General features: G+C 66.3%; 1 protein-coding gene across 1 annotated transcript; it reads left to right on the plus strand.

Annotated features, from left to right (window-relative positions):
* Positions 1 to 511: 511 nt before the first annotated feature.
* PFAS (phosphoribosylformylglycinamidine synthase) lies at positions 512 to 23,250 on the plus strand (the record flags this gene model as incomplete). The annotated part of the gene is made up of 28 exons (XM_049797273.1): positions 512 to 553; positions 1,741 to 1,921; positions 2,534 to 2,672; positions 3,019 to 3,124; positions 3,388 to 3,574; positions 4,271 to 4,376; positions 4,756 to 4,896; positions 5,978 to 6,102; positions 6,198 to 6,326; positions 6,997 to 7,128; positions 8,060 to 8,188; positions 8,755 to 8,828; positions 8,947 to 9,103; positions 9,482 to 9,543; positions 9,774 to 9,935; positions 10,980 to 11,093; positions 11,520 to 11,651; positions 12,955 to 13,185; positions 14,279 to 14,459; positions 15,250 to 15,333; positions 15,946 to 16,101; positions 16,767 to 16,892; positions 17,905 to 18,050; positions 18,631 to 18,967; positions 19,514 to 19,605; positions 19,720 to 19,834; positions 21,892 to 22,032; positions 23,098 to 23,250. Coding segments are annotated over exons 2-28 (3,838 nt in total), but the record flags the coding sequence as incomplete, so codon positions are not given.
* Positions 23,251 to 23,776: the final 526 nt, after the last annotated feature.

The following is a 23,776-nucleotide window of genomic DNA, read 5'->3' on the forward strand; positions in this document are numbered from 1 at the left end:
CCCCCACCCCCCCAGGGGTCACGGGGTCGGCTCTGGCCTTGGGGGGGGGTGGGTGGGGGGGCGGTGTTACCCAGAGGCCTTTGCGGCGCCCCTCCCCCCACGTGAGGCAACCGATGTGGGGGGAGGGGCAGGGCGGGGGTCCCCCAGGGACCACCCCCCCTCACACCTGGGTCCCCCCCATGGGGAGTAGGGGGGGGTGGGTGGGAGATGTCCTCTTCCCCCCTCCCCCCCCCCCCCCCAGGACACGCGGGTCCCAGTGGGTCCCCCCGGGTGGGGGAGGGGCTCCTGATGACCTCACCCACTTGGACGTCACCGTGGCGGTGGGGGATGGGCACCCCCCCCCCTCCTCTCCCTCCCCCCCCACCTCTCCCTCCCCCCCCCCCCCCGATGGATCCCTCTAGGTCCGGGGGGGCGGGGTCACCGCGAGGACAGGCCCCGCCCCCTCGCCCCCTCCCTCAAGCCCCGCCCCCTCGCCCCCCTCAAGCCCCGCCCCCCCCCCTGTGGTGGCGACCCCGCGGCGGCGGCGGGGGCAGAGGCTGCGGAGCGGCGCGTGGTACGGGGGGGGGGCACGCGTGACGTGGTGTGACGTAATAGGGACCCCCGGGGGGGGGCTCGCGAGCGGCATCGCGAGAGTCTGGGGGGGGTGGGGGGTGTCCCCCCGCGGCGTGGGATGCGCGGGGGGGGGGGGGGCACCCCTTTCTCAGTGACGTAAGGAGTGGGGACCCCCCTCCTCAGTGACGTAAGGAGTGGGGGGAGCCCTTTAGTGACGTAAGGAGTGGGGGGCGCCCACTAGTGACGTGAGGAGGGTGAGGGCGGTGACGTTTTTTGGGGGGGGGGGGGGATCCCTGAGGGGGTTTGAGGGTCCCTGGGAGGGTCCTCAAGGTTTGGGGGAGGGGGGGGTGGAGGTTTGGGGGGGTCCCCGGGGGTCCCTGAGGTTTAGGGGGGGGTTGGGGGGTTTTGGGGAGTTTAGGGGTCCCCAGGGTCTGGGGGGGTCGCCGGGGTTTGGGGGGGGTCCCTGAGGTTTAGGGGGTCCTTGGGGATTTTGGGGGTCTTGGGGAGTTTGGGGGGATTCCCAGGGTTTGGGGGGGTCCCCAGGGTTTGGGGGTCCCCGGGGGTCCCTGAGGTTTAGGGGGTCTTGGGGAGTTTAGGGGTCCCCAGGGTTTGGGGGGGTCCCTGAGGTTTAGGGGGGGTTTGGGGGGTTTTGGGGAGTTTAGGGGTCCCCAGGGTTTGGGGGAGTCCCCGGGGATTTTGGGGGGCCTTGGGGATTTTGGGGGTCTTGGGGAGTTTGGGGGGATTCCCAGGGTTTGGGGGGGTCCCCAGGGTTTGGGGGTCCCCGGGGGTCCCTGGGTTTTAGGTGGTCCTTGAGGGTTTTGGGGAGTTTAGGGGTCCCCAGGATTTGGGGGGGGTCCCCGGGGGGTTTTGGGGACCCTGGAGGTGTCACCCCAGTCGTGGGGAGTTTTGGGGGGGTCCCCAGTTTTTGGGGATCCCTGAGGTTTTGGGGGTTCCCTGGTATTTGGGGGGGGGGTCCCTGGGGGTTTGGGGGTCTTGAGGGGGGGGGGGTCCTGAGTTTGGGGATTCCCCAGGCTTTAGGGGTGCCAGGGGGTTGGGGGTCTTCAATTTGGGGGGGGGGAGCTGGGAGTCCTCAGATTTGGGGGTGCCTGGAGGGGGGTCCCCAGGTTTGGGGGTGCAGAGGGGGTCATTCCAGCTTTGGGAGCCCCCTACCACCCTCTCCCCCCCCAGATGCAGGTGCTGCGGTTCTACGTGCGGCCGGGCCCCCCCGAAAGAGTGGGGGGTCCCGGGGAGGGATCTGGGGGGGCCCCCCCAGGACTGGGACTGGGGTCCCCCCTGCGGGTGGCCCGGGCCGTGGAACCGGGGGTCACCGCCGTCACCTGCGAGATCTGCTACTACCTGGCCTGGGACGGTACGGGGGGGGGACACGGGGGGGGGGGGGGACACGGGGGGTCGGGGGGACATGGGGGGTCATGGGGAAGGGGGACATGGGGGGGGACATGGGGTTTTGGGGATGGGGGGGATGGGGGGGAATATGGCAGGATGGGGGGGACATTGGGGGACACGGGGGGACGGGGGGGGGACACATGGGGTTGTGGGGATGGGGGGGACGGGGGGACTTTGGGGGGACACAGGGCAGGGGGACGGGGGGGACATGGGGGTTTTGGGAATGTGGGGGGACGGGGGGACTTGGGGGGACACGGGGCAGGGGGACGGGGGGGATATGGGGGGGTGTGGGGACATTGGGGGACATGGGGGGGAGGGGGGGGGACACGGGGCAAGGGGATGGGGGGAATATGGGGGGGCGTGGGGACATTGGGGGACATGGGGGGGACGGGGAGATGGGGGGACATTTGGGGCCATGGGGGACTTGGGGGGCCATGGGGGGGACGGGGGGGTCAGGGGCTGCTGGGGACTTTGGGGGGTCTCAGAGGGATGGGGGGGACAGTGGGGGGGACGACTGGGTGTCAGGGAGGTGTTTGTGGGGGGGGGGGGAGGGGGTCCCAACCTTTGGGGTGCGCAGGGGAGACCCCCCCCAACGCGGAGGAGGGCCGGATCCTGCGCTGGCTCCTGGGGTCCCCCCTGGGAGAGGGGGAGGAGGTGGCCCCCAAAAGTTTCCTGCGCCCCCACGGCCCCCACGTGCTGCTGGAGATCGGGCCCAGGTATTGGGGGGGGGGGGGTCCTGTGGGTGCTGGGGGTCCTGTGGGTGCTGTGGGTACCCTGGGGGGTCCCGTGGGTGCTGGGGAAGGGTCCCATGGGTACTGGGGGTCCTCGGGTGCTGTGGGTACCCTGGGGGGTCCTGTGGGTGCTGTAGGTACCTGAGGGGGGTCCCATGGGTGCTGGGGGGTCCCGTGGGTGCTGGGAAGGGGTCCTATGGGTGCTGGGGGTGCCTGGCGTGGGGGGTCCCGTGGGTGCTGTGGGCTCCCCATTGGGGGATCCCACCGGTGCCCGGGGTGGGGTCCTGTGGGTTACGGGTGGGAGTCCCACGGGTGCCGTGGGTGCCGGCAGGTTGGGGGTCTCCACGGCCGCCTCCACCAACGCCGTCTCCCTTTGCCGGGCGGCCGGGCTGTGCCGCGTGCGACGCCTGGAGCGCTCCCGCCGCCTCCTGCTCCAGGTGGGCACCGGGGGCACGGGGGGGGACGGACGGGGGAGGCACTGGGGATACTGGGGACATCGGGGGGGCATCAGCTGTTTTGGGGGTCCCCCTGTCCTTGGGGTCCCCGCGTCCTGGGGGTCCCTGCGTCCCCGTCCATCCCCATCTGTCCCCGGGGGGTCCCGCTGTCCCCCGGTCTGGGGGTGCCCCCGCAGGGGGTCCCCACCGGGACAGGATGGGGTGACGCGGGGTGTGCGTGTCCCGTGTGTCCCCCCCCTCCCCAGTTCGAGGGACAGCCACCGGCGGGGGCAGCGGGACGACTGGGGCGGGCGCTGCGGGACCCCATGACGGAACAGCTCTACCCGGAGCCGCTGGTCACCTTCGAGGTCCCCGTGCGCCCCGTCCCCGTCACCACCATCGACGTCCTGCGGGGTGGCCCCCAGGCCCTGGAGAAGGCGGACCGCGAGCTGGGTAGGGGGACGGGACGTGGGGGGGGGGGACGTGGGGAGAAGGGCGGTGGGGATGTGGGGGTGCTTGGGGACAAGGGGACGTGGCGATATGGGGGACGTCGGGGGACGTGGGGACATGGGGGGGACAGGGGGATGTGGGGCTGCGTGGGGACGTGGGGACACGGAGGACAGGAGACGGGGACGAGGGGGCACGAGGACATGGAGAACATGGGGGGACGAGGGGACATGGGGGTGCTTGGGGACATGGGGGGACAAGGGGACATGGGGATGTGGGGCCACTTGGAGACGTGGGGACGTGAAGGACATGGGACATGGGGACGTGAAGGACATGGGGGATGAGAACATGGGGACGTGAAGGACATGGGACATGGGGACATGAAGGACATGGGACATGGGGACGTGAAGGACATGGGGGATGAGAACATGGAGGACAGGGGACGTGGGACGTGGGGCTGTGCGGCTGCTTGGGGACGTGGGGCGTGATGGGGACATGGGGGACAAAGGACAAGGGGACATGAGGCCATCGGACACAAGGACGCAGGGACACAGGGACACTTGGGGACAAAGCGTTACGGGGCCACGGGGTGTCCCCGAGGCCCCTGGGTGTGGGTCAAAGGACCTGAGGGGACACGGTGGGGGGTCGGGGGGGGATATCGGGGTGTCCCTGGGGACCCTTGGGGACAGCGGTGTCCCCCAGGTCTGGCCTTCGACCCCTGGGACGTGCAGTACTACACCCGCCTCTTCCGCGCTGCCGGCCGCAACCCCACCTCGGTGGAGTGCTTCGACCTGGCCCAGTCCAACAGGTGACCCCCGGACACCCCCAAATCCCCCTGACCCCTCCCCAGCCCCCCCGACCCCCCTCAACCCTCCTCTACCCCCCCAACTCCCCCTGAACTCCCTGACCCCCCCAATTCCCATGACCACGTCCCCGTATCCCCCATTGATGCCACCTCCCATGTCTGTGTCCCCCACTGATGCCACCCTCATGACGATGTCCCCGTGTCCCACATTGATGCCACCCCTGTGACCGTGTCCCCATGTTCCCCTTGACCCCCCACGACCATGTCCCCGTGTCCCCCATTGATGCCACCCCCATGCCCGTGTCCCCATGTCCCCCATTGGTGCCACCCCCATGCCCGTGTCCCCCCTCGGTGACACTGCCCCCCATGACCGTGTCCCCAGCGAGCACAGCCGCCACTGGTTCTTCAAGGGGCGGTTGGTGGTGGATGGGCGGGAGAAGCCGGAGTCACTCTTCCAGAGCATCATGGGAACCCAGAGCTCCAGCAACCCCAACAATGTCATCAAGTTCTCCGACAACAGCAGGTGGGGCCCATGGGTGCCTCATGGCGTCAAGGCCAGGGGTCCTTGGGGTGGCTGTCACCCATGGGTGACCATGGTGGGGAGGTTGAGGGAGGTTCCATCACCCATGGGTGATGATGGCATGGGCAGCAGGGGATCCCATCACCCATGGGTGATGATGGCATGGTGGTTGGGCAGTTCCATCACCCATGGGTGCCCATGACATGGAGATTGGAGCACCCCACAACCCATGGGTGATGATGGCTTCAAGGTTGAGGAGTCCCATCACCCATGGGTGATGACGGCACAGAGGTTGGGGGGATCCCATCACCCATGGGTGATGATGGCATGGAAGTTGGGCAGTTCCATCACCCATGGGTGCCCATGACATGGAGGTTGGAGCACCCCACAACCCATGGGTGATGACGGCTTCAAGGTCAAGAGTCCCATCACCCATGGGTGATGATGGCATGGAGGTTGGGCAGTTCCATCACCCATGAGTGCCCATGGCATGGACACTGGGGGATCCCATCACCCATGGGTGATGATGGCATGGAAGTTGGGCAGTTCCATCACCCATGGGTGCCCATGACATGGAGATTGGAGCACCCCACAACGCATGGGTGATGATGGCTTCAAGGTCAAGGAGTCCCATCACCCATGGGTGATGATGGCGTGGAAGTTGGGCAATTCCATCACCCATGGGTGCCCATGACATGGATGTTGGAGCACCCCACAACCCATGGGTGATGATGGCTTCAAGGTTGAGGAGTCCCATCATCCATGGGTGATGATGACATGGAGGTTGGGCAGTTCCATCACCCATGAGTGCCCATGGCATGGACACTGGGGGATCCCATCACCCATGGGTGATGATGGCATGGAAGTTGGGCAGTTCCATCACCCATGGGTGCCCATGACATGGAGGTTGGAGCACCCCACAACCCATGGGTGATGACGGCTTCAAGGTCAAGGAGTCCCATCACCCATGGGCGATGATGGCACGGACGCTAGCAGGATGCCATCACCCATGGGTGTCTGTGCCTCGCTGCGCGGCCCCCCCATTGGGCACCGGAGGGGGTTGACGTGTCCCTTGTCCCCGCAGCGCCATCCGGGGCGTGCCGGTGACGGCGCTGTGGCCGCGGGACCCGGCCGAACCGAGTCCCTTTGAGAAGAGGACGACCATCCGGCACGTCATCTTCACCGCCGAGACCCACAACTTCCCCACCGGTCAGCGGGGTTTTGGGTGGGGGGCGGATGGGGAGGGGCTGGGGGGGGTGTGTGGTTTGAGGAGTGGGTGTGTCCTAATCTGGCCCCGCCCCCAGCTGTGGCCCCCTTCAGCGGGGCGACGACGGGGACAGGGGGACGGATCCGGGACGTGCAGTGCACCGGCCGCGGCGCCCACGTCATCGCCGGCACCGCCGGGTACAGCTTCGGCAACCTGCTCATCCCTGGTGAGACCCTCGGGACCCCCCCACCCCCCGACCCCCCGGTGTGCCCCCAAACCCCCTGGGGACCCCTTGAACCCCTCCCCCAGGCCCCTTAATATGCGAGGGACCCCCTGAAACCTCCTGGGACCCCCCAATACCCCTGGGACCCCCTGAAACTTCCCGGGACCCCCCTAAACACCCAAGAACTTTCAACACCTCTGGGAGCCCCCCCCTCCAGAAACCCCAATATCCCAGGGACCCCCCAAACCATCCCCGTGGGACCTCCCCCAAACCCCTCAGACCCCCTGAACCCCTTCACAATCCCTTAAACTCCCGGGACCCCCCTGGAGCCTCCCAGGCACCCCAATACCCCTGGGACTCCCTGAAACCTCCCAGGACCCCCCAGTACTCCTTGGACCCCCCTAACCCCCCCCCCCAGGACTCCAAACCCCCTGGGACCCCCCCTAACTCCCCCAGGACCCCCAATACCCCAGGGATCCCCCCCAAACCCCTTAAACACCTACATAACCCACCAGACCACCCCCCAAAACTCCCCAGGACCCCCCAAATCTCACTGAACCCCCCAAAACTCCCCTGGTTTCCCCCAAACCTGGGATCGCCCCACCCCTGGGACCCCCCCCCACCCCCCCCCCCAGCTGGGTGGGCACCCACATGTCCAACCCACCCCCCCCAGGCTACGAGCTGCCCTGGGAAGACGGGGCGCAGCCGTACCCCAAATCCTTCGCCCGCCCCCTGGAAATCGCCATTGGGGCCAGTGACGGAGCCAGCGACTACGGCAACAAATTCGGGGAACCTGTGTTGGCTGGTGAGCGGGGACCCCCCGGGGGACGTTTGGGGACCTCTGGGGAAACTTGGGGACCCCTGGGGACATTTGGGGACCTTTCAGGGATGCTCAAAGACCCCCGTGGTCTTGGGGACCCTTGGAGACACCCTATGGCCTTGGCGACCCCAAAGTCATTTGGGGACCTTCCAATGATACTCAAAGATCTCCATGATCTTAGAGACTCTTGGGGACACCCTGCAGCCTTGGGGACCCCAAGGACATTTGGGGACCCTTCAGGGATGCTCAGAGACCTCCATCGTCTTGGGGACCCTTGGGGACACCCTACGGCCTTGGGGACCCCAAGGACTTTTGAGGACCTTCCAATGATGCTCGAAGATCTCCATGGTCTTGGGGACCCCTGGGGAAGCTTGGGGACTCCCTGGGACACTTGGGGACCCTCTAGGTGACACCCAAAGACCTCCATGGCCTTGGAGATGTCTGGGACATTTGGGGACCCTCCAGCTGACACCCAAAGACCTCCGTGGCCTTGGGGACCCTTGTGGACACCCTGCTCTGCCTTGGGGACCTCTGAGATATTTGGGGACACTCTAGGTGACACCCAAAGATCTTCATGTCCTTGGGGACCTCTGGGGACCCTTGTGGACACCTGCTGCCTTGGGGACCTCTGGGACACTTTGGGGACACTTCAGGGAGACCCAAAGATCTCCATGGCCTTGGGGACCCCGGGGACATTTGGGGACCCTCTTGGTGACACCCAAAGAACTCCACGGTCTTGGGGACACGGCGCTGCCTTGGGGACCTTGGGGACATTTAAAGACCTTTCAGGGGCTCCTGGAGACCTCCATGGCTTTGGGGACCTCTGGGGACCCCCGGGATTGGGCGGGTGGGATGGTGCCACGTGGTGGGGGGGCTTTGGGGTGGCAGGGGAGGTGACGCCGTGGGGTGTCCCCAGGCTTCGCCCGCTCCTTCGGGCAGGTGCTGCCAGGGGGGCAGCGGCGGGAGTGGATCAAACCCATCATGTTCAGTGGTGGCATCGGCGCCATCGAGGACGACCACGTCCGCAAGGAGCCCCCCGAGCCCGGTGAGACCCCCTGGTCTCCCCAACACCCCCCCCGGGCCCCCCAAATCCCCACGGGACCCTCAAACTTGCCCCAGAACCCCTAACACCCCCCCCCCCCCCCCCGGATCCCCAAACCACCCCTGGAACCCCCAAATCCCCATGGGACTCCCAAACTTTTCCTGGAACCCCCAGATCCCTATGGAACCCCCAAATCCTCATGGGACCCCCAACCCAGCCCCCCCAAGACCCCCAAATCCCCATCTGACCCCCAAACTTCCCCTGGGACCCCCAACCCCTTATGGGACCCCGACCCATCTCCCTCGGACCCTCAAACTTCCCCAAGGGCCCCCAGCACCCCTATGGGACCCCCAACCCACCCCTCCAGGACCCCCAAATCCCCATCTGACCCCCAACCTTCCCCTGGGACCCCCAACCCCCTTATGGGACCCCACCCCAGCACCCCCAAATCCCCATCTGACCCCCAATCTTCCCCTGGCACCCCCAAATCCCACCCCCCTCAAGACCCCCAAGCTCCCTGAGGGGGTCCAAGGGGTCTCACCTGTGTCCCTGTCCGTCCCCCCCCCCAGGGATGCTGGTGGTGAAAGTGGGGGGCCCCGTGTACCGCATTGGCGTCGGTGGGGGGGCTGCCTCCTCCATCCAGGTAAGGGGGAGCCAGGGGGGGGTCCCTGTGTGTTTTGGGGGGGGGGTGCTATAGGTCTGGGGGGTGTGTGTGTGTGTCTCCACGGTGTGTGTGTGTCCCCCCCACTCCGTGTCCCCAGGTGCAGGGGGACAACGCAGAGGAGCGGGACGCGGGGGCGGTGCAGCGGGGGGACCCCGAGATGGAGCAGAAGATGAACCGGGTGCTGCGGGGCTGCATCGAGAGCGGGGGGGGGAACCCCATCTGCAGCATCCACGACCAGGGGGCTGGCGGCAACGGTACGGGGACACGGGGGGGGGACACGACACATGGGGGGGACATATGGGGACGGGAGATGACAACAACCCGCCTGTAGCATCTGCCATCACGGGGCTGGTGGCAAGGGCTTGGGGAGGTGGGGACATGAAGGGATGGGGGGGCAGGGGGACACGGGGGGACATAGGGACATGGGGGGGGACATGGGGGTCATAGGGACATGGGGGGACAGAGGGAGATGACAACCCCACCTTCAGCATCCACCGTCACGGGGCTGGTGGCAATGGTTTGGGGACGCGGGGACACGAGGACATGGGGGATGTGAGGACACGGGGGGTCATGGGGACGGGGGGGGGGGACATGGGGGGTGACCCCAGCGTCCCCGTCACCGCTTTCCCCAGGGAATGTCCTGAAGGAGCTCAGCGAGCCGGCGGGGGCCATCATCTACGCCAGCCGCTTCCAGGTACCGGGACCCCCCCACCCACGGGACCCCCCTCCATCCACGGACCCCCCACCCACAGAACCTCCCTTCACGCCCCTCCCCACCCATGGGACACCCCCCGATCCTCCCCAGCCACCCCCACCCCCCCCTCCCTATGGGGCCCCTCGGGTGTCCCCAACCCCATAGGGACCCCCTGGGTGCCCCCCAACCCCCGCGGTGTCCCCCCACCGCGGTGACACGGGTGGTGGCAGCGAGGGGACCCGACGCTGAGCGTGCTGGAGCTGTGGGGCGCCGAGTACCAAGAGTCCAACGCGCTGCTGGTGCGACCGTCCCGAGTGGGGCTGCTGCGGCGCCTGGCCACCCGCGAGCGTTGTCCCCTCTGCGTGGTGGGGACCATCACCGGGGACGGGCGGGTAAGGGGGCACGGAGCCGGGGACGGGGGGACGTGCGGTAGAGGGATGCGGGGACACGGGGGACAGCGTGGGGACGTGGGGAGATGGGGACATGGGATGTGGGGATGGGGGACATGGGATGCAGGGACATGGGGGACGTAGGGACGTGGAGGACATGGGGACATGGGATGTGGGGATGTGGGACATAGGGATGTGGGGACATGGGGGACAGCGTGGGGACATGGGAACGTGGGGAGATGGGGACATGGAGGATGTGGGGACGTGGGGGACACCATCGGGATGTGGAGGACATGGGGACATGGGGTGTGGGGATGTGGGGACATGTGATAGAGGGATGCGGGGACATGGGGGACAGCGTGGGGACATGGGGAGATGGGGACATGGGATGTGGGGACGTGGGACATAGGGATGCAGGGACATGGGGGACAGCATGGGGACATGGGGACGTGGAGGATGCGGGGACATGGGGGACACCATCGGGATGTGGGGATGTAGGGACGTGGGACATAGGGATGCAAGGACATGGGGGACGTAGGGATGTGGAGGACGTGGGGACATGGGGTGTGGGGACGTGGGGACATGTGATAGAGGGATGCGGGGACATGGGAGACAGCGTGGGGACATGGGAACGTGGGGAGATGGGAATTTGGGATGTGGGGACATGGGACATGGGGATGCAGGGACATGGGGAACACCACGGGGACGTGGGACATGAGATGTGGGCACAGGGGGATGTGGGGACACAGGTACATGGAGGACAGGGGTTGTGGGGCACGGGACATGGGAATGTGGGGACTTGGGGACATGGGGACGTGTGATATGGGACATGGGGGACATGGGGGGACACAGGGCCATGGGGGGACGCTGGGCCACGGGGACCTGAAGGGACGTGGGGAGATTGAGGGACACGGGGGGGGTCCCTGGGGGTGGCTTTTTGGGTCCCTGTCAGCCAAGGGGAGTTTTGAGGGGTCCCTGGGGACCAGGAAGGTCCTTGGGGAGTGTTTTGGGGGTGCCCCGGCCCTGCTGACCCCCCCCGCCCCCCAGATTGTGCTGGTGGATGATCTGGAGGCGCCGGTGCCCGAGGGGGGGTCCCACGATGGGCTGCCCACCCCTGTCAACTTGGAGCTCGAGTGGGTGCTGGGCAAGATGCCCCGAAAGGTGAGTGGGGGGGGCAGGAGATCCCTGGAGGGGGGACCCGGCGTGGTCACCCCAGGGGCTGGGACCCAAGGGACACCCCTGGGGGGTTGGGGAACCCCCAGTAGGAATGGGGACGCCCCCTCCAGTTGGGAATGGAGACACCCAACGGAGGTGGGGGACCACCACGATGATGGGAACCCCCAGTAGGGAACCCGGATGGGGACAGCTCAGTTGGGAATGGGGACCCCCCGATGATGGGAATGGGGACCCCCCAGTTGGGAAAGGGGACCCCCAAGAGGGATGGAGACCCCCATGATGATGGGGAGACCCCCCCAGTTGGGATGGGGACCCCCAAGAGGGATGGAGACCCCCATGATGATGGGGACGCCCAAGAGGGATGGGGACCCCCATGATGATGGGACCCCCATCCCCCTATGTCCCCCCCAGGAGTTTGTGCTGCAGCGGGTGCCCCCCACCCTGCGCCCACTGGCGCTGCCCCCGGCGCTGTCGGTGCGGCAGGCGCTGGAGCGGGTCCTGCGGCTCCCGGCGGTGGCCAGCAAGCGCTACCTCACCAACAAGGTACCCCCGTGTCCCCTTGTGTCCCCCCGTGTCCCCAACCCCAGCTGTGGGCCCTGCTGGGCCAACCGGCCCCCCCTGCGCCTGCCTCCTGGGCAGCCGTGGTCCCCTCCGTGTCCCCAACCCACTTGGTGGCCACGGTCCCCTCCATGTCCCCAACCCACTTGGTGGCCATGGTCACCTCCCTGTCCCCAACCCAATTGGTGGCCATGGTCACCTCCGTGTCCCCAACCCACTTGGTGGCCACGGTCCCCTCCGTGTCCCCAACCCACTTGGTGGCCATGGTCACCTCCGTGTCCCCAACCCACCTCCGTGTCCCCAACCCACTTGGTGGCCATGGTCACCTCCATGTCCCCAACCCACCTCCGTGCCCCCAATCCACTTGGTGGCCACGGTCCCCTCCGTGTCCCCAACCCACTTGGTGGCCATGGTCACCTCCCCGTCCCCAACCCACTTGGTGGCCACGGTCCCCTCCGTGTCCCCAACCCAATTGGTGGCCACGGTCCCCTCCCTGTCCCCAACCCACTTGGTGGCCATGGTCACCTCCGTGTCCCCAACCCACCTCCGTGTCCCCAACCCACTTGGTGGCCATGGTCACCTCCCTGTCCCCAACCCACTTGGTGGCCATGGTCCCCTCCGTATCCCCTACCCACCTGGTGGCCATGGTTCACCTCCCTGTCCCCAACCCACTTGGTGGCCATGGTCACCTCCGTGTCCCCAACCCACTTGGTGGCCACGGTCCCCTCCGTGTCCCCAATCCACTTGGTGGCCACGGTCCCCTCCGTGTCCCCAACCCACTTGGTGGCCATGGTCACCTCCCTGTCCCCAACCCACTTGGTGGCCACGGTCCCCTCTGTGTCCCCAACCCACTTGGTGGCCATGGTCACCTCCATGTCCCCAACCCACCTCCGTGTCCCCAACCCACTTGGTGGCCACGGTCCCTTCCATGTCCCTGATCCCCTCCATGTCCCCAACCTACTTGGTGGTCTCAGTACCCTCCATGTCGCCAACCCACTTGGTGGCCACGGTCCCCTCCATGTCACCAGTCCCTCTTCGTTTCACCAATCCCCCTCCATGTCCCCAGTGCTCCTCCCAGCGTGTCCATGTGCCCCACGTGTCCCCGCTCCATGTCCCTCCGTGACACATCCCACTCCGTGTCCCCCAAGTCAATGCCACTCCTGGGGAAACGTCCCGGCCCATGTCCCCGTCCCTCCAGGATACGTCCCATCCACGTCCCCCCCAAAACCCATCCCCGTGGCCACCTCCTGGCCCTCGTCCCCCACTGACGCCGCTGTCCCCGGGGCAGGTGGACCGCTCGGTGACGGGGCTGGTGGCCCAGCAGCAGTGTGTGGGACCCCTGCACACGCCGCTAGCCGATGTGGCCGTGGTGGCCCTGTCCCACTTTGACACGGTGGGAGCGGCCACGGCGTTGGGTGAGCAGCCCATCAAGGGCCTGCTGGATCCGGCCGCCGGCGCCCGCCTGGCCCTCACCGAAGCCCTCACCAACCTCGTCTTCGCCCGCATCACCGACCTCCGCGTGAGTACCGCGCCGCGGGCACCGCGCCGATGCCACGGCACGGCCGTAGGGTGGCTACGGGAGCGGCGACGGGGTTTTGGCGTGTCCGTGGGATGGCCACGCTGTGGGGGAACGTGCCGCCGCCACGGCATGGCTACGGGAGCAATGACACGGTGATGGCATGCTGATGGGGTGGCCATGCCATGGGGGATATGCCACCGTCACGGCAAGGCCATGGCATGGCTACAGGAGCAATGTCACGGTGATGGCATGGCTACGGGATGGCCGCGCCATAGTGTAGTGGCCATGTCGCAGCCATGGAGACCGTGCCACTGTCACGTCCTTGCCACGGCAGGACCATGATGTGGCTACAAGATGGGGCTATGGGGCTGTGTCACGCTTATGGTCGTGGCTACAGGTACCACAGCATGACCACGGCATGGCCAAGGGGACCATGGCATGGCCATGGCATGGCAAGGGGGACTATGGGGCCACGGCATGGCCATGGAAGACCACGGCATGGCCGTAGGGGACCACCACAGCGTGGCCATGTCATGGCCAAGGGGGACTATGGTGGAACCAAGGCATGGCCATGAAAGACCGTGGCATGGCCATGGCACGGCCAAGAGGGCCCACGGCACGGCCACGGCACGGCTCTGGGACATGTGGCTACAGGGCGCCATGTCACTGTCACGCCAGGACCGTGCCGTGGCTACAGGGACCATGGCAGGGTCACGTCATGGTCACGGGAGCCACCAGGGCCACGTCACTGCCATGAGGGCCAACTGTTGTCACCAGGGCCACGTCCTGGTCACAGGGGCCATGGCGTGACCACGGGCACCACGCCATGACCACGGCGTGGCCATTGAGATTGCCACCGCCGTGGGGTGGGAGGTGACGGGCGAGGTTGGGTTCTACCAGGAGGACATCTGGGGGGGTTTGAGGGTGGCAGGAGGGCTCTGGGACACGAGGTGGCTCTGACTTGTCCCCTCCTGTCCTGTCCTGTGTCCTTTTGGGTCCCCACGTCCCCGTTGTTCCCTGCATCTCCACGTCCCCCCTCCGTGGGTGCTGGTGTCTCCACGTCCTGGCGTCCCCGTCTTCTCGGCGTCCCCAGGACGTGAAGTGCTCGGGGAACTGGATGTGGGGGGCGAAGACGGGGGCAGAGGGCGGGGCGCTGGTGACGGCGTGCGAGGGGCTGGTGGGACTCCTGCACCGCCTGGGCGTGGCCATCGACGGGGGCAAGGACTCGCTCAGCATGGCCGCCCGCGTCGGCACCGAAACCGTCCTGGCACCCGGTGAGTCCCGTCGGCCGGGACTGGGGGCGGCGGGTGCTGTTGGCGTGGCACGGGGTCGTGGGTGCCACGGGCACCGCCGTGGCAGGGGAACCCGGGGGTGTCACCGCTGGGAGGATGGGGCGCGGTGCCACCTCCATGGTGATGGGTGCCATGGCGCCAGGACCCATGGGTGCCACCATCGTGATGATGGGTGATGGGTGCCACAGAGGTGGGACCCATGGGTGCCACCACAACGATGATGGGTGCCACAGAGGTGGGACCGATGGGCGCCACCACCATGATGATGGGTGATGGGTGCCACAGCACCAAGACTCATGGGTGCCACCACAATGATGATGGGTGCCACAGAGGTGGGACCCATGGGTGCCACCACCATGATGATGGGTGATGGGTGCCATGGCACCAAGACCCATGGGTGCCACCACCATGATGATGGGTGATGGGTGCCACAGAGGTGGGACCCATGGGTGCCACCACAACGATGATGGGTGCCACAGAGGTGGGACCCATGGGTGCCACCACCATGATGATGGGTGATGGGTGCCACAGCACCAAGACTCATGGGTGCCACCACAACGATGATGGGTGATGGGTGCCACAGAGGTGGGACCCATGGGTGTCACCACCATGGCGATGGGTCACGGATGCCATCACCATGGCGTTGTGACCCATGGGTGCCACCACCGCTACTCCTGGCCATGGGTCCCCCACTTTGACCCCATGCCCCCCATGTGACGCCAAGCCCCCCCATGACCCCGTGACCCCCGGTGACCTCTTGACCCCTGCCCAGGCACCCTGGTGGTCTCGGCCTACGCCGTCTGCCCTGACATCACGGCTACCGTCACCCCCGACCTCAAGTGTCCTGATGGCAAAGGTCAGTGACCCCGGCGGTTTTGGGGTGCCCTCAGGGAGCCAGGACCCCCCCATGGAGGTTTTGGGGTGCCCTGGGGGCAGGTTGGGATCCCTGGGTGAATTTTGGGGTGCTTGCAGGGAGTTGGGACCCTCCATGGATTTTGGGGTCCTGCCGGAGTCCCGTTGTGACCCCTGGGGAGTTTTGGGGTGCTGTGACTCCTGGGAGGGGTTGGGGTGCCTTTGGGGGACCTTGGGGTGCTGTAGACCCCCCCCATGGCATTTGGGGTCCCCCAGGAGCTCCATTGTAAGCCCTGGGTGAATTTTGGGGTGCTTGCAGGAGGATGGGACCCTCTATGGATTTTGGGGTGCCAGGGAGTGTTTTAGGGTAACTGAGGGGTGGTGGTGACACTCTGGTGAGATTTTGGGGTGCTGTGATGACTCCTGGGAGGAGTTGGGGTGTCTTTGGGGGACCTTGGGGTGCTGTAGACCCCCCCAAGGATTTTGGGATCCCCCAAGGAGTCCTGCTGTAAACCCTAGGGATTTTTGGGGTGCTGTGACTCCTGGGAGGTGTTGGGGTGCCAGTGGGGGACCTTGGGGTGCTGTAGCCCACCCCCTGGATTTTGGGGTCCCCCAGGAGCCCTTTTGTGGGTGCAGCTGAGCCCGGGGCGGCACCGTTTGGGGGGCAGCGCCCTGGCCCAGGTCTTCTCGCAGTTGGGGGACGCCTGCCCCGACCTGGAGGACCCCGAGGTGCTGACCGCCGCCTTCCGTGTCACCCAACGCCTCATCGAAGGTGGGTGCTCGGGGTGGGACCCCCCCTTTGGGGGATTGGAGGGGGTGGGAGAAAAGGGGAGCCTGGGGGGGATTTGGGGTGCAAGGGGGATTGGGGTGGGGTGGGGGGATTTGGGGTGTGGGAGGGATTTGGGGGGATTGGGGTGCAGGGGAGATTGGGGGGATTTGGGGTTTTGGGGTGGGGAGGGATTTGGGGTAAAGGGGAGGAGATTTGGGGTGCAGAGAGAATTTGGGGTGAAAGGGGATTTGGGATGTATGGGGGGATTTGGGGGGTGTGAGGGATTTGGGAGGGGATTGGGGTGCGTGGGAGATTTGGGGTATTCGGGGTTTTGGGGTGAAAGGGGGGGATTTGGGGTAAAGGGGAGGAGATTTGGAGTGCAGAGAGAATTTGGGGAGAGAAAGGGGGGATTTGGGGTGTGGGGGATTTGGGGTGCAGGGGGGATTTGGGTGTAAAGAAGATTTGGGGTGCAGGGGGATCGGGGTTGTGTGGGAAGATTTGGGGTGCGGGAGGGGACACTTGGGGTGCGGGGGGGGGGGTCAGGGTGCACAGGGTGGGAACTGGGGTGACCAGAGGTGACCCCAGGGTCGGGGTCCGTAGGAATTGGGTCGGGGGGGGGTGGGGGGGGGTCGGGGTGCCACGGGGTGACGCCTGCCGCTGCGCCCCAGAGCGGGGGCTGCGGGCGGGCCACGACGTGAGCGACGGGGGGCTGCTGGGCTGCCTGCTGGAGATGGCCTTCGCCGGCAACTGCGGCCTCCAGGTGGACGTCGCCGCCGTCCCCCCCGACGCCTCTCGTGAGTCACCGTCACCCTTCCCCGGGAACGCTCGGGGACACCCCTGAGGCACCCCGCTCTGGGGAACGCCCCCCCCCCACCCCCCCATCCCGCCCCGGGACCTTCCCAGCTTGGGGAACCGCCAGGAAGCGCTGGAGAGCCCTCGGCGCCGCGTCCCACCTCCCGTGTCCCCACCTCTCGTGCGCTGTCCCCCCGCATCCAGATGTCCCGTGTCCCCATGTCCCCCGTGTCCCCACGTGGCTCGTCCCCATGTCCCAGGTCCTCATGCGCCCGTGTTCCCGTGGCCCCTGTGTCCCCGCGTCTCCACATCCCCCGTCCCCGTGTCCTCATGTCCCATATGTCCCATGTCCCCACGTCCCCTGTCCCTGTGTCCCTATGTCCCATGTTCTCATGGGACATGTCCCCATTATCCCGTGTCCCGTGTCCTCGCATCCCCCATCTCCTGTGTCCCCATGTCCTCATGTCCCCGTGTCCCCATCCCTGTCCCCATGTCCCCACATCCCCTGTCCCCATGTCCTCATGTCCCCATGTCCCCATGTCCCCACATCCCCATGTTCTCGTGTCCCATGTCCCCACATCCCCTGTCCCCATTATCCCATGTCTCCGTGTCCCCTGTCACTATGTCCCATGTCCCCGTTATCCCATGTCCCCACGTCCCCAAGTCCCCTGTCCTGTCCCCCATGTTCCCACATCCCCTGTCCCTATGTCCTCATGTTTCCATTGTCCCACGTCCCCATTATCCCGCGTCCCCACATCCTCATGTTCCCATGTCCCCACGTCCCATGTCCCCACATCCCCTGTCGCTATGTCCCACGTCCCCATGTCCCCGTTACCCCACGTCCCCACGTCCCATGTCCCACATCCCCATGTCCCAGGTCCCCTGTCCTGTCCCCCACGTCCCCACATCCCCCGTCCCCATTATCCCCCGTCCCCACCTCCCCGTACATCCCATATCTCCATGCCTGATGTCCCACGTCACCGTCCTCCACCCCCGTGTCCCTTGTCCCCGCAGCGCTGGCCGTGCTGTTCGCGGAGGAGCCGGGGTTGGTGCTGGAGGTGCCGCTGGGCACCAGCGTTGACGTCTGCCGCCGCTACCAGGAGGCCGGCGTGCGCTGTGTCCCCGTTGGCCACAGCGGCCCCTACGGGCCTGACGCCACGGTGAGGGGACGTGGGGACACGGAGGTGGCAGGGGGCCATGGCTGGCCCTGTGGGCACGGGAGGTGACTCAGGATGTGACCTGCAGACGTGTCCCCGTGGTGTCCTGGTGGGACAGGTGGTGGCCGTGTCCCCATGGCCGTGTCCCCATGGTGTTGTGGTGGGACAGGAGGTGACCATGTCCCCATGGTGTTGTGGTGGGACAGGAGGTGACCATGGCCATGTCCCCATGGCCATGTGCTCATGGTGGTATGGTGGGACAGGAGGTGGCCATGGCCGTGTCCCCGTGGCCATGCCCCCATGGTGTTATTGTGGGACAGGAGGTGACCATGTCCCCATGGTGTTATGGTGCGACAGGAGGCGGCCATTGCTACGTCCCTGTGTCCTGCTGGGGGTGTGGACGGCATTGGCCATGGTGGTGGCCATGTCCCTGACCATCCCCGTGTCCCCATGGCAGGTCCAGGTGGTGGTGGCCATGGTGGTAGCCATGTTCCTCACCATCCCCGTGTCCCCATGGCAGGTCCAGGTGGTGGTGGCCATGGTGGTAGCCATGTTCCTCACCATCCCCGTGTCCCCATGGCAGGTCCAGGTGGTGGTGGCCATGGTGGTAGCCATGTTCCTCACCATCCCCGTGTCCCCATGGCAGGTCCAGGTGGTGGTGGCCATGGTGGTAGCCATGTTCCTCACCATCCCCGTGTCCCCATGGCAGGTCCAGGTGGTGGTGGCAGGCACGACCGTGGTGTCCGAGCCCGTTGGGGACCTGCGGGCGCTTTGGGAGGAGACCAGTTTCCGCCTGGAGCGGGAGCAGGCGGCCGTGGACTGCGTGGCCCAGGAGGAGGCTGGGCTGCGCCGGCGCCAGGGACCTACTTACACCCTCACCTTCGACCCCTTCGAGGAGCCCCCCCTGCTCCGGCACATGGGTGAGGGGCTGGGGGGGCTGGGGGGTCATGGGGGTCTGGGAGGTCTTGGGGGTCTGGGAAGACATGGGGGGCTGGAAGGTCTTGGGGGTCTTGGAGGTTTGGGGAGACATGGGGGTCTTGGGGGGTCATGGGGGTCTTGGGGATCATGGAGGTCTGGGGAGACATGGGGGGCTGGGAGATCTTGGGGGTCTTGGAGGTTTGGGGAGACGTGGGGGTCTTGGGGGGTCATGGGGGTCTTGGGGATCATGGAGGTCTGGGGAGACATGGGGGGCTGGGAGGTCTTGGGGGTCTTGGAGGTTTGGGGAGACGTGGGGGTCTTGGGGGGTCTTGGGGGTCTTGGAGGTCTGGAGACACATGGGGGTCTGGAAGATCATGGGGGCCATGGAGGTCTGGGAAGACATGGGGGTCTCAGGGACATGGGGGTCTGGGGCATCCTGGGGGTCACGATCCTGGGGGTCTGGGGTTCCTGGGGGTCACACTGGGGGGGACACGGGGGTCAGGGGGCGGGGGTTCCGCAGGGACAGGGGCTGACCCCGATGTCCCCAGAGCTACCAGGGCCGCGGGTGGCCATCTTGCGGGAGGAAGGCAGCAACGGGGACCGCGAGATGGCGGCCGCCTTCGTCATGGCCGGCTTCCAGGTAAGGGACCCCCCCCCCCCGAACCCTGACCCCCACCCTGACCCCCCACCTCCTGGGGGTCCTGTCCCCCCCGGACTGTGCCGGGGGGGGACCCAAGCGTCCGGGTGTCCCCAGGTGTGGGACGTGACGACGGAGGACCTCTGCTCGGGCACCGGCACCCTCGATGGCTTCCGGGGGCTCGTCTTCGTGGGGGGGTTCAGCTACGCCGACGTCCTCGGCTCCGCCAAGGGTGAGAAACTTGGGGTACCCCCCCCCCCCTTAAATTCACGCCTGGGGGGAACCCCGGGGGGTGGGTCTGTACTATTTGGGGTGTCCCTGGTATTTAGGGTGTCCCTAGTTTTGGGGTGCAGCTGGTTTCGGGGTGTCCCTTGTTCAGGGTGCCTCTGTTTTTGGGGTGCCCCTGGTTTTTAGGGTGTCCCTAGTTTTGGGGTGCAGCTGGTTTCGGGGTGTCCCTGGCTCAGGGTGCTTCTAGTTTTGGGGTGCCCCGGTTTTTAGGGTGTCCCTAGTTTTGGGGTGCCTCTGGTTTTGGAATGTCCCTCGTTCAGGGTGCCTCTGGTTTTGGGGTGCCCTTGGTTTTTAGGGTGACCCTGGTTTTGAGTGACTCTGCTTTTGGGATGCCCCTGGTTTTTAGGGTGTCCCTAGTTTTGGGGTGCCTCTGGTTTTGGAATGTCCCTCGTTCAGGGTGCCTCTGGTTTTGGGGTGCCCCAGGTTTTAGGGCGCCCTTGGTTTTGGGGTGCCCCTAGTTTTGGGGTGCAGCTGGTTTCGGGGTGTCCCTGGCTCAGGGTGCTTCTAGTTTTGGGGTGCACTTGGTTTTGGGGTGCCCCGGTTTTTAGGGTGTCCCTAGTTTTGGGGTGCCCCTGGTTTTGGAATATGCCTTGTTCAGGGTGCCTCTGGTTTTGGGGTGCCCTTGGTTTTTAGGGTGACCCTGGTTTTGAGTGACTCTGCTTTTGGGCTGCCCCTGGTTTTTAGGGTGTCCCTAGTTTTGGGGTGCCTCTGGTTTTGGAATATGCCTTGTTCAGGGTGCCTCTGTTTTTGGGGTGCCCCAGGTTTTAGGGCGCCCTTGGTTTCGGGGTGCCCCTAGTTTTGGGGTGCAGCTGGTTTTGGGGTGTCCCTGGCTCAGGGTGCTTCTAGTTTTGGGGTGCACTTGGTTTTGGGGTGCCCCGGTTTTTAGGGTGTCCCTAGTTTTGGGGTGCACTTGGTTTTGGGGTGCCCCGGTTTTTAGGGTGTCCCTAGTTTTGGGGTGCCTCTGGTTTTGGAATGTCCCTCGTTCAGGGTGCCTCTGGTTTTGGGGTGCCCTTGGTTTTTAGGGTGACCCTGGTTTTGAGTGACTCTGCTTTTGGGCTGCCCCTGGTTTTTAGGGTGTCCCTAGTTTTGGGGTGCAGCTGGTTTTGGAATATGCCTTGTTCAAGGTGCCTCTGTTTTTGGGGTGCCCCAGGTTTTAGGGTGCCCTTGGTTTTAGGGTGCCCCTAGTTTTGGGGTGCAGCTGGTTTTGGGGTGTCCCTGGTTCAGGGTGCTTCTAGTTTTGGGGTGCACTTGGTTTTGGGGTGTTGCTGCTTCTCAATGACCCTAGTTTTGGGGTGTGCCTGGTTTTGAGTGAAGTGGGTTTTGGGTGCCCCAGGTTTTGGGGTGTCCCTGGCTTAGGGTGCCCCTAGTTTTGGGGTGCACTTGGTTTTGGGGTGCCCCGGTTTTTAGGGTGTCCCTAGTTTTGGGGTGCCCCGGTTTTGGAATGTCCCTTGTTCAGGGTGCCTCTGGTTTTGGGGTGCCCCTGGTTTTAGGGTGCCCTTGGTTTTAGGGTGCCCCTAGTTTTGGGGTGCCTCTGGTTTTGGAATATGCCTTGTTCAGGGTGCCTCTGTTTTTGGGGTGCCCCAGGTTTTAGGGCGCCCTTGGTTTTGGGGTGCCCCTAGTTTTGGGGTGCAGCTGGTTTTGGGGTGTCCCTGGTTCAGGGTGCTTCTAGTTTTGGGGTGCCCTTGGTTTTGGGGTGCCCCTACTTCTGAATAACCCTAGTTTTGGGGTATGCCTGTTCTTGAGTGCCCCAGGTTTTGGGGTGCCCCTGGTTTGGGGGTGCTGTGTTTTGGGGGTGCAGGGGTCCCCATTTTGGGGGTGCCCCTGGTTTGGGGGGTGCAGGGTGTTGTAGGTGCCGGGTGCAGGCGTCCCTGTCTTCACAGGTGCCCCTGTTTTGGGGGTGCAGGGTCTCAGGGGTGCTGGGTGGGGGGGTCCCCACTTTGGGGGTGCCCTGACCCCCCTTTTTTTTTTTTTTTGATGCGTCCCCCCCCCCTCCCATCCAAGGCTGGGCAGCCGCCGTCCGCTTCCACCCGCGGGTGCGGGTCGCCCTGGAACGCTTCCGCCGGCGCCCCGACACCTTCAGCCTCGGCGTCTGCAACGGGTGCCAGCTCCTGGCCCTGCTGGGCTGGGTGGGACCACCCACCGGTGGGTGCTGGGGGGGGGCACCCACGGGTGGGGGGTCCTGTGGGGGAGGGGGTCACCCATGGGGGATGTCGTCCCTTGGGTGGGGGGGTCCTTGGGTGGGGGTCACCCATGGGGGATGTCGTCCCTTGGGGGGGGCACCCATGGGTGGGGGTCCTATGGTGGGGGTCACCCATGGGGGATATCGTCCCTTTGGGGGGGGCACCCATGGGTGGGGGTCCTATGGAGGAGGGGGTCACCCATGGGGGATGTTGTCCCTTGGGTGGGGGGGTCCTTGGGTGGGGGTCACCCATGGGGGATGTCGTCCCATGGGTGGGGGGGTCCTTGGGTGGGGGTCACCCATGGGGGATGTCGTCCCTTGGGGGGGGGCACCCATGGGTGGGGGTCCTATGGTGGGGGTCACCCATGGGGGATGCTGTCCCTTAGGGTGGGGGGCTCCTTGGGTGGGGGTCACCCATGGGGGATGTCGTCCCTTGGGGGGGGCACCCATGGGTGGGGGTCCTATGGAGGAGGGGGTCACCCATGGGGGATGTCGTCCCATGGGTGGGGGGGTCCTTGGGTGGGCGGGGGGAGTCCCATGGAGAATGGGGGGGGTCACCCATGGGGGATGTCGTCCCTTAGGGTGGGGGGGTCCTTGGGTGGGGGTCACCCATGGGGGATGTCGTCCCTTAGGGTGGGGGGGTCCTTGGGTGGGGGTCACCCATGGGGGATGTCGTCCCTTAGGGTGGGGGGGTCCTTGGGTGGGGGTCACCCATGGGGGATGTCGTCCCTTGGGTGGGGGGGTCCTTGGGTGGGCGAGGGGAGTCCCATGGAGAATGGTGGGGGTCACCCATGGGGGATGTCGTCCCTTGGGGGGGGGTGTTGTCCCATGGGTGGGGGTCATGCATGGGCGATGTCGTCCTATGGGGCGGGGGGGGTCCTTGGGTGGGTGGGGGGGAGTCCCATGGAGGGGGGGGTGTCCGCTGGTGGGGGGCGTCCCCCAGGGGGCGTCCCTTGGGGGTGTCCCCAAGGGGCGTCCCCTGGGTGGGGGCGTCCCCTTGGGGTGACCCGGGTGGTGCGGGGGCGCAGAGGAGGGGGCCCCCCCCGCGGTGGTGCTGAGCCCCAACGCGTCGGGGCGCTTCGAGTCGCGGTTCGTGGCCGTGCGCGTGGAGCCGGGGCCGGCCCTGATGCTGCGGGGGATGGCGGGCGCCTGCCTGGGCGTCTGGGTGGCCCACGGGGAAGGTGGGGGCGCTGGGAGCGCTGGGAGGGCGCTGGGAGCACTGGGGAGCACTGGGAGTATTGGGGGGCTTGGGGGCACTGGGAGTACGGGGAGGACTGGGGGGCACTGGGAGTACTGGGAGGACTGGGGGGTGCTGGGAGGACTGGGAGTATTGGGGGGCTTGGGGGCACTGGGAGTACTGGGAGGATTGCGGGGTGCTGGGAGGGCACTGGGAATACTGGGAGGGTGCTGGGAGGACTGGGGAGCACTGGGAGTATTGGGGGGCTTGGGGCACTGGGAGGACTGGGAGGACTGGGAGGGCGCTGGGAGCACTGGGAGGGTGCTGGGAGGACTGGGAGGGTGCTGGGAGCACTGGGAGTGTTGGGGGGCTTGGGGGCACTGGGAATAGGGGGAGGATTGGGGGGCGCTGGGAGGACTGGGAGGGCGCTGGGAGCGCTGGGAGGGTGCTGGGAGGACTGGGGAGCACTGGGAGTATTGGGGGGCTTGGGGCACTGGGAGTACTGGGAGGACTGGGAGGGCGCTGGGAGC

This window comes from Accipiter gentilis, unplaced genomic scaffold, assembly GCF_929443795.1.
Source record: "Accipiter gentilis unplaced genomic scaffold, bAccGen1.1, whole genome shotgun sequence".
Lineage (NCBI taxonomy): Eukaryota > Metazoa > Chordata > Aves > Accipitriformes > Accipitridae > Astur > Astur gentilis.